Source organism: Cervus canadensis, chromosome 14, assembly GCF_019320065.1.
Source record: "Cervus canadensis isolate Bull #8, Minnesota chromosome 14, ASM1932006v1, whole genome shotgun sequence".
Taxonomy (NCBI): Eukaryota; Metazoa; Chordata; class Mammalia; order Artiodactyla; family Cervidae; genus Cervus; species Cervus canadensis.
The window spans coordinates 9,235,776-9,251,427 of record NC_057399.1 but is presented as its reverse complement, the minus strand read 5'-3'; the positions used below and the strand labels follow the sequence as shown (position 1 = coordinate 9,251,427).

At 45.1% G+C, this 15,652-nt stretch overlaps 1 protein-coding gene across 1 annotated transcript; it reads left to right on the top strand.

Annotated features, from left to right (window-relative positions):
* The first annotated feature begins 9,699 nt into the window (after positions 1–9,699).
* LOC122453046 lies at positions 9,700–15,085 on the top strand. The gene is made up of 3 exons (XM_043486896.1): positions 9,700–10,031; positions 11,912–11,955; positions 14,566–15,085. The coding sequence occupies exons 1-3, from the start codon at positions 9,787–9,789 to the stop codon at positions 15,000–15,002; spliced, it is 726 nt and encodes a 241-aa protein (XP_043342831.1). The 5' UTR covers positions 9,700–9,786; the 3' UTR covers positions 15,003–15,085.
* Positions 15,086–15,652: the final 567 nt, after the last annotated feature.

Below are 15,652 nucleotides of genomic sequence, written 5' to 3'. Positions count from 1 at the left end.
CTGAACTGTTTTTATATCCTAGGGATAAATTTCATTTGATCATGATTCTTTTAATGTGTTGTTGAATTCAGTTTTGCTAGAGTTTGGTTGGGAATTTTTATATCATGTTCATCAGGTTTACTAGATTGTAATTTTCTTTTCCTTTAGAGTCTTTATCTGGCTTTGGTATCAGAATGATACTAAGCTCATAAAATGAGCTTGGAAGTATGCCCTCCTCTTAAATTTTGTAAGAGTTTGAGGAAGATCGGCATTCATTCTTCTTTAAATGTTTGATATAATTCACCAGTGAGGCTGTCTGGTTTCTACTGGGAGGTTGAGAGGTTTCTGATTACTAGTTCAATCTCTTTACTTGTTATTGGCCTGTTCAGATTTTCTATTTCTTCATAATTCAATCTGTGTAGGTTGCACATTTCTAGGAATTTAAACATTTCTTCTAGATTATCTGATTTGTTGCTGTATAATTGTTTATAGTAATCTCTTACAATCCTTCTGACAACAGTGGTGTCAGTTGTAATGTCTTCTTTTTATTTTATCATTTTATTTATTTGGATGACCCCTGTTTTTCTTAGTTTAGGTAAAGGTTTGGTAATTTTGGTTGTCTTTCAAAAACAAACTGTTAATTTCATGGATCTTTTCTACTGTTTTTCTACTGTCCATTTCACTTATTGCTGCTCAAGTCTTTTATTATTTCCTTCCTTCTATTAACGTTGGGCTTAATTTGGTCTTCTTTTTCTAGTTTCTTGAAATGTAAAGTTATGTTATTTATTTGAGATCATTCTTTTTTCTTAATATAGGTGTTTATAGCTATGAATTTTCCTTTTAGAAGTGTGTTTGCTGCATCCCATAAATATTGGCATGCTGTATTTCCACCGTTTGTCTCAAGATATTTTTGATTTCTGTCTGATTTCTTCTTTAACCCATTGGTTGCTTAGCAGTATGTTGTTTATTTTTCATGTATTGCAAATTTTCCAAGTTTCCACCTGTTACTGATTCATACCATTGTGCCTGGAAAAGATGTATGATGTGAAATCAGCCTTCTTGAAATTGTAATGACCTATTTTGCAGCCTAACCTGTAATCTTTGCTGGAGGATGTCCCGTGTGCCCATGAACAGTCTGTGCTGCTGTTCGGTCGCCCAGTCGTGTCCGACTCTGTGACCCCCTGGACTGCAGCACGCGGCTTCCCTGTCCTTCACTGTCTCCCGGAGCTTGATCAAACTCATGTCCATTGAGTCAGTGATCCCATCCAACCATCTTGCTCTCTGTCATCCGCTTCTCCTCCTGCCTTCAATCCTTCCCAGCATCAGGGTCTGTTCCAATGAGTTGGCTCTTTGCATCAAGAGGCCAAAGTATTGGAGCTTCTGCCTCAGCATCAGTCCCTCTGATGAATATTCAGGATTGATTGCCTTTTGGATTGGTCTATAGTGTTATATAAACCTGCTGCTTTCTTATTAGTTTTCTCTCTGGATTATTTACCCCTTGTTGTGAGCGGGATAATAAAGCCCCCTACTATCACTGTATTGTTGTTTATTTCTCCTTTCAGTTCTGTTAATATTGCTTCATGAATTTAGGTATGCTGATATTGGGTGACAAATATTTTAAACTGTTATATCCTCTCCATGAATTGGCCCTTTTTTATTATACAGTTGATCCTTAAAATATGCAAGTGTTAGGGGCACTAACCTTTTGTAGCGTCGAAAGTCTGCATATAACTTTATAGGCAGTCCTCCATATTTGCAGTTCTGCATCCACTGGATTCAACCAGTACTGTAGTGTATTTGGTGAAGGAATTCACATGTTAGTGGACCCATTCGATCCAAATCCACGTTGCTCAAAGGTCAACTGGATAATGACGTTTTAGAAATCTCATAACCGTTCTGAAGAGTAATCTTTGTGCATGTCTTCACTTTCGGCTGTGCCGGGTCTGTCGCTGTGTGCGCTTTTTGATTGCAGGGCCGCTCTGTAGGGGCGGCGCCAGGCCTCTCACGGCAGCGGCTTCTGCTGCTGTGGGGCCCAGGACCCAGGGCGAGTGGGCCTCGGCGGTTTGACGATGGGCTCGGTGGTCCCGGGTCCAGGCTCCGGAGCGCAGGCTCCGTAGCTGCGGCGCGCGGGCTCCGGCGCCTCGCCGCACGTGGCATCTGCCCGGATCAGGGGTTAATCGCCTGTCTCCCGCGCTGGCCCGAGCCGCCCGGGGAGCCCCTCATGGCCGTGTTTACCTGTTTTGACTATTCTATAGCAGACTATTTAGTCTGATACAAGTATATCCGCTTTTGACCTCTTTTGGTAGACGCTTGCGTGGAGTATCTTTTCCGTCCCTTCACTTTCAGCCTGTATGTGTCCTTAAAGCTACAGTGAGTTTTTATTACAGATAACAGATCTTTTTTTTAAAAACCCATTTGGTTATCCTGTGTCTTTTGATTGAAGAATTTAGACCACTTATGTTTAAAATGATTACTGATAGGTAGGACCTGTGATTGCCATTCTGTTCACTGTTTTCTGACTGTCTTGTAGTTTCTTTCCACCTCTCTTGATGTTTTCCTTTGTGATTTGATGACTTTTTGTATTGGTATGCTTTGATTCTTCACTCTTAATCTTTTATGTATTTATTACAGGTTTTTCCTTTCTGGTTACCATGAGAATTACCTAAAATATCTAATAGTTATCCTGTTTTAAGTGGAGAACAACTTAACTTTGCATACAAAAACTCTATACATTTATTTCTCTGTCCCTTCAAATTTTAGGTTATTGATGTTACAGTTTATATCTTTTTATATGGTATATGAAAAACAAATTATTATAGTTATAGTTATTTTAATGCTTTTTTAACTTTTATACTAGAGTTGAAAGTGATTTATGTATCATTGTTACAATATTAGACAATTCTGCCTTTGTTTATGTATTTACCTTTATCAGTGATTTTTATATGTTCATATGATTTACATTGTTAATTACTGTCCTTTCATTTCAGCTTGAAGAACTCCCTTTAGTGTTTCTTGTAAGACAGGTCTAGTGGTAATGAATTCCCTAGGTTTTTGTTTATCAAGCTTTTATTCATTCTGTTCTCTTCACCTACAAAAAGCACCAAAATATGTGGCAACATTTTTAAGAATCTATCATTATTACAGAGCAGCAAAGGACCTCAGGGATTACTTTAAAGATGAGGCCTAGAGTAAAGTGATTCAGAATCATAATGGAATAAAAATGGAAAGGGTCTATCCTCTTCCTCAACTTTTCTACAGCATTTCCAATAAAAGTTGACCAGTCTTGGTGAGTTTCCCTCCAGAGACAGAGAGCTTACAATCTTCAGAGACAATCTTTCCATCATGGAGAGCTGGACTATTAGAAAGTTCTTCCTCAGTCAGCTAAAATCTTTCTCCCTTTAGCTTCCTCTCTATGTTTTTCAGTTTTCTCCTTGGTGAGAAATAGCAGAGCCAGATGCTGGATGGACCCAGAGCAGGAAGACTCCTGAGAGAGGGACAGCCAAGTTTGACACAAATACCAGTATTCCCAGGTATATCTACTTTAGATGGGATAGTTCCCTAGATACAGTGAAATATTAACTAATCATATGGCTTGTTCTGATTAGAAACAGGGATTCCTTCACATGGTCTAGCCTAGCTTCCTGGAATTCTACAATAGATTCTAGTACTGAAGTCTTGGTCAGTGTCATATTTTGGTACTCTTGACCATATCTGTCATCCTTAAACTCCTCTTAAGGAACAAAGTATAGATAATTGGGGAAGGCAAAATTTCGGGTATATATGGCTCCCTTGGCCAAATCCCATTTTTCATATCACCTTCCAAACTTGTAAGTTCTGATACAGCAGACATTGACACTGTACACCCGTTCAGTTCAGTTCAGTTCAGTCGCTCAGTTGTGTCCGACTCTTTGCGACCCCATGAACCGCAGCACGCCAGGCCTCCCTGTCTGTCACCAACTCCCGGAGTCCACCCAACCTCATGTCCATCGAGTTGATGATGCCATCCAGCCATCTCATCCTCTGTCATGCTCTTCTCCTCCTGCCCCCAATCCCTCCCAGCATCAGGGTCTTTTCCAATGAGTCAGCTCTTTGCATCAGGTGGCCAAAGTATTGGAGTTTCAGCTTCAACATCAGTCATTCCAGTGAACACCCAGGACTGATCTCCTTTAGGATGGACTGGTTGGATCTCCTTGCAGTCCAAGGGACTCTCAAGAGTCTTCTCCAACACCACAGTTCAAAAGCATCAATTCTTCGGCAATCAGCTTTCTTTATAGTCCAACTCTCACATCCATAATTGACCACTGGAAAAACCATAGCCTTGACTAGACAGACCTTTATTGGCAAAGTAATGTCTCTGCTTTTTATTTATTTATTTATTTATTTTCTGCTTTTTAATATGCTATCTAGGTTGGTCATAACTTTCCTTCCAAGGAGTAAGCGTCTTTTAATTTCATGGCTGCAGTCTCCGTCTGCAGTGATTTTGGTGCACCCTTTAGCTCATGTTAATTAACCTTGAAACTACACTGTGCATCCTTGGGCTTACACTGCACCCTCTCAGTCCTCCCTCCTAGCTACCGGATCACGGCATCACCCATGCTTTTGAGTCTTCCATTTCTGAGTTCCTCCCCTCCTTGTAAAAGCAGCAACCCTTTAACATCTTTGGCCCAGCATTTATTTACACAGCTCAGGATTGGCCAGCCTCCTTAGCTTTCTTATCTACCAAAGTTCCCCTTGGAGAACAAGGTCTTCAGCATTTTTATGGGCATATCTTGAAAATGTACATACTCACAGTACAGAGCTTTTTTTCCTTTCCTATCAATAGCCAGTGTATAAACTTAACTTACCCAAAATATGCAAATCCTATATTTTTAGTTGTTTTTAATGATGTGAACCAATTAATTCCCAAGAGCTACTTCATCCACACTGTCCCACCATACTGGTAAGGCAACTATTTTCATGGAAGGATCTGGGAAGCATACCCATTGCATAATTTCTAACCATCCTGAAAATAGTTTATCAAAAAGCCTCAAAATTTCCTAATGATTGGGTACATCACATCTGGAGTCTGTGTATCTCTAAAACCCAGCCAACTGATGAGCAAGCATTATCTGGAGATACTGCTGAATATTTGTTTAAAAAAAAAATAACAATAAAACCTCATAAAGTACATGGGCTTCCCTGATGGCTCAGCTGGTAAAGAATCTGCCTGCAATGCGGGAGACCTGGGTTCGATCCCTGGGTTGGGAAGATCCCTTGGAGAAGGGAACGGCTACCCACTCCATCATTCTGGCCTGGAGAATTCCATGGACTGTAAAGTCCATGGGGTCACAAAGAGTAGAATATGACCGAACGACTTTCATACACACATAGAGTACAAATCCAAAGAAGCAGAGTGGCTAATGTCAAATTTTCCATTTATGTTTTCAAAGCACTCACTTGAACAATGAGGTTTAGGATGGGCTTTGCATTGAATTTCTCACTAACGGATCTTTAAAGGACATATGCACTGCTTGCTGTTGTCCAGATATTTTCTCAAGAAAGTTACCCTCCTGTCTGGTACATACCAAGACTTATTACTCTGACCCAAAATCAAATCAGGTAAGGAAAGATTTGGTCTTCCAAGTGACATCTGTCATTATAATGATAATAGTTAACTACATGGCAGTTACTTGAGTCCCAGGCACTTTATATGCATTGTCTTTATCCCTACATCTCTAGGAAAATATGCATTACCTGTGATAGTCATAAGTCGGCAAGATATTTTGCAAGACCTCAAATCTGTGAGTCCTTGATCTGCTGCCCACCTCAGTCTAACACCAGTCCTGCTAGATCTATGAGCAAGGTACAAATGGACAAAGCTGGTCAGAGGAAAGAGGTTTATAAATACAGAGGGAGCTTTGGAACCAACCCTTACCGCCTGATGAGGTACGTCTAAATTATAAGGACCAAATTTGTGTTCCTGGATGGACTAAGTCCTACATGAAAAACCATCCTACCTCGTTCTAAGAGCTATCATTCTTACAAGCAGAAATAAGGAAGAACACACCCAAGGGAAAGAGCATAAATGAGAAGATTGTTTTCCTAAGATCTGGTTCAATATGCTTACACTGCCCACCCTACCCACCCTTAAAAAAATTAATGGTAGGAGAGAGCTGTCTCATAAGCTAGGATGGCCCCTGGACCTTCTTAGCCAACTAAAGTTACAGTCATAATCAATCCAAAAAGGAAAAGGATCCAATAGGGCATGCCATGTGGAAGCAAAAACGTTTTAAGTTCTTTGTTCCTCCTTTTGAAAGCTTTTCTTGTTAGTACAGAAATGGGAAATTACTGAGATGTGTGCAGACACTCTCTGATCCTGAATCATGGCCAACATCCCAAATCAATGACGGCTCTCATTCTTGCCAAATCTAGAGTCTTTTTCAACACGATGCCTCAAGCAGATATTTTAGATGACTAGAATCGGCTATTCTTTTACCGTCATTACCTTAGCACCCCAGTAGAACAGTGCCTGTTCCCTATGTCAGAAAACTCCTGCTGTGGGTATAGAGGGTAGAAGACGGTGCTTTCTTTCCTCCCCAGAAGTTGGGGCCTTCAGCCAACATACCCCTATATTTTGGGTCTCTCTTTAACTTAAGGATATGGCCTTGGGGCAGAAAAGTCAAGAGCATCAGAAAAGTCCTGCCTGACTTTTCACGAGGCTTCGTCTCTGATCCTTGCCTCTTCTCTTTTACCTAGACCTGGAAGCAATGAATGGGCAACTCAGCCTATTTTCCCCATGATTATCTGCTAAATTAGGCAACATAATCTCAATTTCCACACAGAAATTCACTTTGTACAATCAAGTTCCCCAGACAGACATATACAGTATATATGGAGAAATGAAGTAACACCTCCTCCTCCCCCACAGATATTAATAACATCCTGAAAAACTGCCAAACCAGACAGGAAGTCAGGATAATAGGCATAAACTTGGATTTTCCTGAGCCAACCAGGTCACCTTATTCAAAAGAAGCTTTAAGAAGAACGTTATATCAGTCCCACACCCACAGAACGTGAAAATCATAAGCATATCTCAGCATCGATGTGACTTCACAGTTACCCTCCAGTCTAATATCTAGACTAGAAGCAAATCAAGTAGCTCTTGTCCCATTTCCCTATTTCCCAAAGGAAGAATACCCTGGGATTCTTTTTTCTTTCATATATAAATATGAGCATGTGACTCCCCAACATGTAAAACGGTGTAGCCCCAGAAACGGAGAGAAGATGAAGCCGATATCTGATTGAGGATGCTCCTCAATCCCCAGAGGTGGACTCTAAGGAGGGGCCATTTAATCTTATTTAATCCCAGGTCTTTACCTCCTGAAAGCTGGCATATGTCATTGGCATTTGGCTTTCAGATAAGTCTGTGTTCTGCAGATTCTGCAAGTGAATCCAGGCACAGCAGTTTGTCTTGTTGATCTTTTGGAACTTTGGAGAAGCAGGGCACATAGTTGTGGATGGACCCAACTCAGGTTGTATGAAAGTTTATTGCAGCAGAAGATGCCTGCCTGCAGCTACTGAAGAAGAGACCTGGTTTCCATCAGGCCAGCTCCTGCCGCTAGCCTCCTCTCAAGGCTCCCAGGGCTAGAGTCAACATGAAATAGGAAGCTTTTGATGTAATCGGAGAGAGTTTCTCTCTATGGCAAACGGGCACTGATTAAAATAGGGGGGGATGCAATGAAAACTTATAGCATGGTGGCAAATGTGGGCTTGTCTGTTGTGATCACGGTTTGTCGCTTCTGGACGTCCACATGAAGTCTTCAGCTTGTTAACCAGGTGGTTCATGTGAGAGAATAGGACTTTTCAGCTTAGTGTGGAGAGTGTGGGGCAGGACGAGAGAGGCGTTTGTAAAGATCTGGGGAACACGAACCTCTCATCTCAATGGCCCTGTGTAGGAACAAGTGGCGTGTAAGAGCAGTGGAAAGGATTAGACAAACTACCATTGCCAAGACTACTAGGACTGCTGTGGTAATCCATGGTTATCTCTCATAGGGGACGTCTGTGGGTGTAACAGGTCTGGTCTTGAGCCCATTGGACTTACTGGAGTTAAACAAAAAGGTGGGCCTCTAGAGTGCGTACTAGGTCTCGAGTCTGGTGGAGATCCAGTTAAGGACATGGTTGGATTATAGTTTTCCATGAAAGTGGGCAAACTGAAAAATTCTGAGGTCTGAGTAGCAGACTCTGCTTAGACCCTCCTCTCTTTGCACCTTATTTTTTAAGGATCTTACTTCGCGCCTTCCTCTCTTTTAAGTGAGGAGTATCTAAGAAGCCACTGTGTCCTCCACAGACCAGTGCAAGCCACAGTGTGGCAAGCAGTTGGCGAGAGTGTGGTGGGTGGCCTAGTCAGGCTGCCTTAAGCTTTAGTGAGTGGCTAGCTTTCCCTGCTCCAGAGTTAGGGTGTGCCTGAGGAAAGGGCACTTTATAAGGCTGAACAAGCTAATTGTTAGCCTGTTTCTGGCCAAGGATTCAAGCCAGGGGCCAACTGGAATTCTAGGCTCACACATCAACCAGCCCAAATACCCAGGATGTTCTATTAGGGCTTGAGGGCATGATTACTAATGAAGGGAGTGGATATCTGCTTGCCTTGGCTCACCCTTCAAGGACCTCATAGGTACACAGCATAAGATCCAGAGGTTCCGGTTTGGCTTTATAGACAAAACCAACCAATACCATCTTCAGTGTGTAGATAAGGTCATTCAGTTCAGTTGCTCAGTTGTGTCCAACTCTTTGTGACTCCATGGACTGCAGCATGCCAGGCCTCCCTGTCCATCACCAACTCCCAGAGCCTACTCAAATTCATGTCTGTTGCGTTGGTGATGCCATCCAACCATCTCATCTTCTGTCGTCCCCTTCTCCTCCTGCCCTCAATCTTTCCCAGCATCAGGGTCTTTTCCAATAAGTCAGCTCTTCACATCAGGTGGCCAAAGTATTGGAGTTTCAGTTTCAACGTCAGTCCTTCCAATGAATATTCAGGACTGATTTCCTTTAGGATGGACTGGTTGGGTCTCCTTGCAGTCCAAGGGACTCTCAAGAGTCTTCTCCAACACCACAGTTAAAACGCATCAATTCTTCGGTGCTCAGCTTTCTTTATAGTCCAGCTCTCACATCCATACATGACCACTGGGAAAACCATAGCTTTGACTAGACAGACCTTTGTTGGTAAAGTAATGTCTCTGCTTTAATGTGCTGTCTAGGTTGGTCACAGGACTCAGAATTAGAGGAACCAGGACTGATCCTTTTCTCCAGCTCTTCTCCCCATGCACCACTGGCCTGGGAGTCAGGACGAATGCACGTCAGCCCTGCTCTGCCACCTTCCACGGGACATCAGGGAAGCACTCTCCTTAAGTTTCAGTTTCCTCATCTGACAAATGCACAACTAACACGAGGCCTTCTACAAATCCAACATTTAGTGATTCACTGTATTATCACCCACTCCTAATGTTCTGTTTGAGGGACTTAGTATTTTTATTTTCTTTAAAAAAAAAAATCAGGAATTTGAGCCTGTAGCCAACGAACATTCCTCCCCCGTTATGAGAAACAACCCTCAGAATCCCAAGGAAACCAGGTCCAGGACTGCTCCCGAGGGAGGTTTCTGCATGCGCACAACCTACTCTATCTTAAAAAAAAACCAAAACTCTTGACGTCCTTCCCCCCAGTAAAGTCAGTGACTTGCAACTTCCTTTCCCAAGTCCTCGCAGAATTTTAGGCAAATTAACGCAGGAGCATTTGATCTTCTCCCCAGATGTTTTCATCACAGAAGGGCCACATATGTGGACACATTCTTGGATATTTTTAGTTTTTTTTTATAGACTCCAAAGTTCTAACTGCTTTTTCACTCTGTGTTTTGTGGCCGCTGCCGGGAGATGCTCTGCCAAAGCTGCCAAGGCAGGGCCTGGTGGAAGGGGGCCTGGCCTGGGACGGCTCCCCAAAGTTGCTCTGAGCAACCCTGGATGCTGCATGGCTTCAGTCCCTGAGGCCTCTCTGGCCACTAAGAGGAAACAAACCACTGCCAGGTAAGACTTATGGGTTACACAGACTCTCCCTGGAAGAGTTCTGGCTGAAAGTCTCCTAAAAATCATACCAAGGCCCCAGTAAAGAGGTTAACAAGACACAGTGGAGAAAATATTGGGCAGAAGGTCAGAGATGTGACTCTGGCTCCTTTATAACCAGTTACTTTTCCTCTACCGGGCCTTAGTTTCTCTGTCTGCAAAATGGGAAACTTCATACATGCAGAGCAGGGGTCTGCAAACTATGGCCTGCGGGTTGGCAGCCTGTTTCATTAAATAATGTTTTATTGGGACAAAGCCCCAATCCCATTTGTTTACAGATTATCTGTGGCTGAGCTACAACAGCAGAGTAGACTAGTTATGACAAAACAACGTTGCCTGTAAATCTCAAAGGTTTACTCTCTGGCCCTTTAAGAAACAGTTTGCTGACCCCTCATGTAGCAGATGGGCGTCCCTAGTGGCTCCTTGGTAAAGAGTCTGCCTGCAATGCAGGAGACTCACATTTGGTCCCTGGGTGAAGAAGACCCCCTGGAGGAGGAAATGGCAACCCACTCCAGTATTTGTGCCTGGAGAGTCCCATGGACAGAGGAGCCTGGCAGGGTCCCAAAGAGTTGGGGCCAGCTGAGCCACTAATCATGCACACACAGTGTAGCTGATGCCGCCTTCACCAGTCCAAGACATGCCGAAGGCATCCCGCTGCCAGCAGCTGGGGCCCTCCTCCTTCCCTGGGGGGCGGGGCTGTGGAAACTGATGTCCCTGGGAGCAGCCCTCAGCCAGTGACAAATGGTTGGAGATGGCTCTCCCAGCTCCCTCAGCTTGCAGGTGGGACAAGCCTGAAATGAGTTTCCCATTACCTCCTGGATGTCGCCAGTGGGACTGAGCCCCAGATGCCCACAACAGTAGCCTCCTCCTCATCACACTGTGTATTGGCTTCCTCCTCTGTCTCCCCTCTCTACCCTTCCAGCGCTGCTTCCTGGCTTCCACTCCCCATCAGCGCCTCTGGTACTCAGATCTGAGACGCAGGGTTTGCTTCTGCAGGTGCCCAGCCTAAGCAGGACATGAATCTTGCACACCTTCTTCTTTCTCTTGCTCGGCATCTGATCTAACTGAGCTGCCCATTCAGTTCTGGGCTTCGGTGAGAGGCCACCCGGCAGGACGTGGGAGGTCTTTCTGAACAACCGTCAGGGCCCTGGGCGACACGCGCTGGAAGTGCAGGGCAGTTTGTTCCCTGTGGGGTTGGCCTTGACCACCGGCGGGAAGCCGACAGACACGTGCACGCTACTCTCCCCGTCTTGGGACTTCGGTGGAGTGTGGTTTCTCTTTGGAAACCTTTGAGGGGAATTCCGTGTGCTGAGAGATCATGCCTGCTGAGAGACCTGCTGTGTCTCTTTGGCGCCTCACTGAGTAACCGCCGGGTGGGGCTATCTACGTGAGAGCTCCCGCATCTTCCTTTGTCTTGTTTCTGGACTTTTTCCTCACCCTAACCACCCTCAGTCTGTACCGCCCGAGTAAGGTTCCAGTCCTATATCCTGGCCTCAGGCTCTGCTTTCCAGAGCCTGTGAGCTAAGGTACAGTTTTGGTTTAAATCTCTCTTAAGGACTCTTTCAGCGCTGACATACTAGACCTCTACTAAATCCTATTTTTCACCTAGTGATAAAAAAGATATTGTATATCTACTGTGTTGGACGTGAGACATCATTTAATTCTCACAGAGATTAGTTTTTGAGGTATGTCAGGGTCTTGTTCATCATAATTCAAATCAGACTGATTTGAATGTTAGAGTGTTATTAATATGATAATTATTATTATTACTTATTAAGTTCTATATGCTAGACCTTGAGTTATACTTTAAAGGCATTAATTGATTCTCATTTAAACCTTATCAGGTTCTATTATTACCTTCACAAGAGGAAAATGAAGTTCAGAGAAGGTAAGCCATTCATCCTAAGCTGCACAGTAAGTGACCAAGCCAGAATGTGAAACCAGATCTGACAGTTTCCAAAGGCCATGTTCAAAACTATGTACTTTATTACATTTGATATAAACAAATATAATACTCTTCCAAAACTTCTTCTTTGAATAAACACTTCACTAATTGAAGATATATGGATGGCAAATAAACACGTGAAAAAGATGCTCAACGTCAGTAGTTACTAGGAAAAAGGAAAATTAAAACCGTCATCAGAGGGACTTTGCTGGTGGTCTGGTGTCTAAGACTCTGTGCTTATAATGCAGGGGGTCTGGGTTCGATCCCTGGTCAGGGAACCAAGTCCCACATCCCCCAGCCAAGAGTTTGCATGCTGTAGTCAAAGACCCCATGCTGTAATGAAGACTGAAGGTCCCGCAAATAAGACTGGGCACAGACCAGTAAATTAATACATTAAACAAAACAAAACAAAACAAACCATAGTAAGATACCACCATACCTAGTAGAATGGTTAGAATTAAAAAGACTGACCAAACCTTATGTTAGTGAACATATGGAAGAACTGGACTCTTAACACACTGCTGATGGAATGTAAAATGGTGTAGTTAATTCAGAAAACAGTTTGCAATTTCATAAAAAGTTAAACATCAATTGAGCACGTGACCCAGTCAATCTACTCTTAGGTTTTTACCTAAGAAAAATGAAAACATACATCCACTCAGAGACTTGTATATAACTGTTCATGGCAATTCTATTTCTAATAGCCCCCAAATGAAAACAGCAGCAGGTGGATGGACAAATTGTTGTATATTCATATAGTGGGATACCATTCCATAGTAAAAAAGAGTAAATTTTTGATACATGCAACAACATGCATGATTCTCAAAATAATTATGCTGACTGAAAGAAGCCATATAAAAATGAGTACATACTATATGGTCCTATTTATACAAGTGATAGAAGATGCCATGAGAGCAACAGAAGGCAGTGTGTGCCCGTGTGTGTGTAGGACGGGTGTGTGAAGAGGGCTGAGAAGGATAATAAAGGAGCCGTAGGAAACTTGGAGGGGTGGTGGATATGTGTTCCTTGTCTCCATTGTGGCGATGGTTTTGTGGGAGGATACATGTGTCAGCTCTCATCAAATTGTACACTTTAAATATATGCAGTTTATTGTAGGACAGTTGTATCTCAATATAGCTGTAAAATACAAAAATAAACTCTGTGTGTAGCTGAGCACCACCAGAGATGACACTGAGGAACTGTCCTTTTTCATTGTCTTCTGGGATTGCCCGTGGAAATTAAACCAAAGGTGAAGGAATCAGCTCTGATCTTTTCTTGGCTAATTCAGAATGGTGCGGCCAAAGCGGGAAGGAGGTGGGGATGCAGCACTGGCAATGTGGAAATGGTCTCTTTACCTCCTTGAGCCTCAGCTTCCTTGGCTGTCAAATGGGAATGTCTCTTGTGCCCTGCCTTCCCCATGAAGTTGATTTAAGGAAAAGTGAGTGACCTTGCTCTCAAGTGAGAATGGCCAAATCTCCCAGTTGATATAAGATGCACATGACAAGCAACTGGTGGCAGGCCCAGCCCTGGGCACTGTGGGCCCACCCTGGTGGGCGGGGCTGGGAGCTCTCACAGACTCCGCCTCTAGAGCTGGCACAGACCATCTTTCTTCTGCTCTCTGCTCCTCTGTGGTTTTGTTAACAGATACTCTTTGTCCGGTCCCTCAGGCTCTTTCCTGTCTCTGCTTCTCACCTGCTTTGCTTGACCTCACATCACTCCCTGCATTTTCTCCAGCTCCCCATGGATTTTCTGCTATTGAGGGACAATAGCCTAGACCTGCCCACCCACCCCAAGATCAAGGAGAGACTGGGTCCCCTTGTTCAAGGTCACCCCAGGCATTGGGGACCACGTTTGGTGGGAGAGACAGACACACTTCCCAGGGCTTCTCCAACAAGGAAATGGTGCAACTGAACCCAGAAGGGCGGGTGAGCCTTGGTCTGATGGAAGTAGGACTGCACTCTAGAGAGGAGATATAGCCTCTCCTCCTTCAAGAGCGAAGGTCTGGGGGTACTGGGACTCTGTGAATGGCTTAATGTGAGCCCAGCCCCACAGGAGGTGAGGCTGAAGGGTAAGTCGTATCAGAGAAGCAAGGTTTCGTGTGCCACGTGCCGAGGGGTTTGAGTTCAAATCTGCAGACACTGGCTACGTACTGAATATTTCCAAGCCTGGGTGTGACAGTCCCAGTTCATTCAGCGGGGTAGGGTGGGCAGAAGGGATCGTTTGTGGGGTCCTGCTCACACCTCCCCGAGAAGGGTCGCTTTCTCTCTAGAGCTGGGTTTCTTAACTGCGGCACTACTGACCCTGGGGATGGATAAGCCTTTGTTAGGAGCAGCTGTCCTGTGCCTTGCAGGGGATTCAGCAACAACATGTTAGCTTCTGCCCGCGGGATACCTGTAGCAGCCCCCCAGTTGTGACAACCAGGAGTGTTTCCAGATGTCTCTTGGGTGGCAAAACTGCTCTCGGCTGAGGACCCCTCCTCTAGAGTTTTTTTTTTTTAGTATAATCTGTATACTGATGGCTCCTCCTGTATTTGCTTTCTTCTCTCCTTCTAAGGCTGGGCAACGCCTGGCTTCCAGCCTTTCCACGAGGCACACGGCTGGATGGTGTCCTTGGCGCCCCTACAGCCTCATCTCAGCACCTGTGGCTCCAGTTCCCTGTTCACGGGGGCTCCGGCTGGGGCTGGCTGCCCGGAGCCAGCAGCCAACAGCTCTGTCCATCTCTGCACCAGGCCAGCAGGGCACCTAATCCACTGCGGGGCACGCCACGTGGTGCTGGGGAGACTCCTGGACGGGGTGCCACCGCGGTCGGCTGAGACCAGCGCGGTCCAAGCCCGCTGGCCGTGGACCTTCCGGCCCTCTGCCCTGCTGCCTGCCAAGCTTGGAGCCTGGAGGGACGAGTCAGCTCGGGCAGCCTGCCAGGGAGCGGGCCCCGGGCTGGGGACAGAGGGCAGCGGGTGGCAGCTGAGGCCATGTGACTGCCGGAGGCTGTGAGTGTCACAGGGCACAGCCGGGCTGCCGGCTCATCGCCGGGCTCAATCTGAGACGGCCTCACATGACTTCGCTGTGGGAGCCTGTGTGCCGGGGGTGGGAGAGGGGACCGGAGGGAGGGGGAAGTGATTTCAGGATCCAGGCTGGAAATTCAAAATACATTTATGCATCACGGGCAGATATGCATCATATGACCTCCCTGATTTTGCTAATGCAGAAATTGGGCTTCGGGTGCGACACACACACACACACACACACACACACACACACACACACACACACTGCATCTCACCCCCTGCTGTGTGCAGGCTGTGATGGCTGAGGACATTAGGAATGTAGGAGAGGGAGGGGGAGTCAGCCATGCCACCCGCCTGCATCTCCCGACGCGTCAGCAAAGCCAGAACACAAACCGGCCTTCAATTCCAGTGCTTTCCATGTGCTCATTTGTATGTGAACCTCACAACAGAACACCAAGGCCTGAAGAGGTTCCTCAGTTTTCCCTGTCCTTCCTTCCTCAGGGTTTTCAAGGTTTAATCTGGCTTTGTTTTTGCTTTAATACTCCCACATCAGCTCCCCCTGCCTCATCATGGCCCCAAACAGCATAAGCTGGCAGGTCCTTCTTGCTAATGGGAGGAGGTGAGGGGTCATAAAAT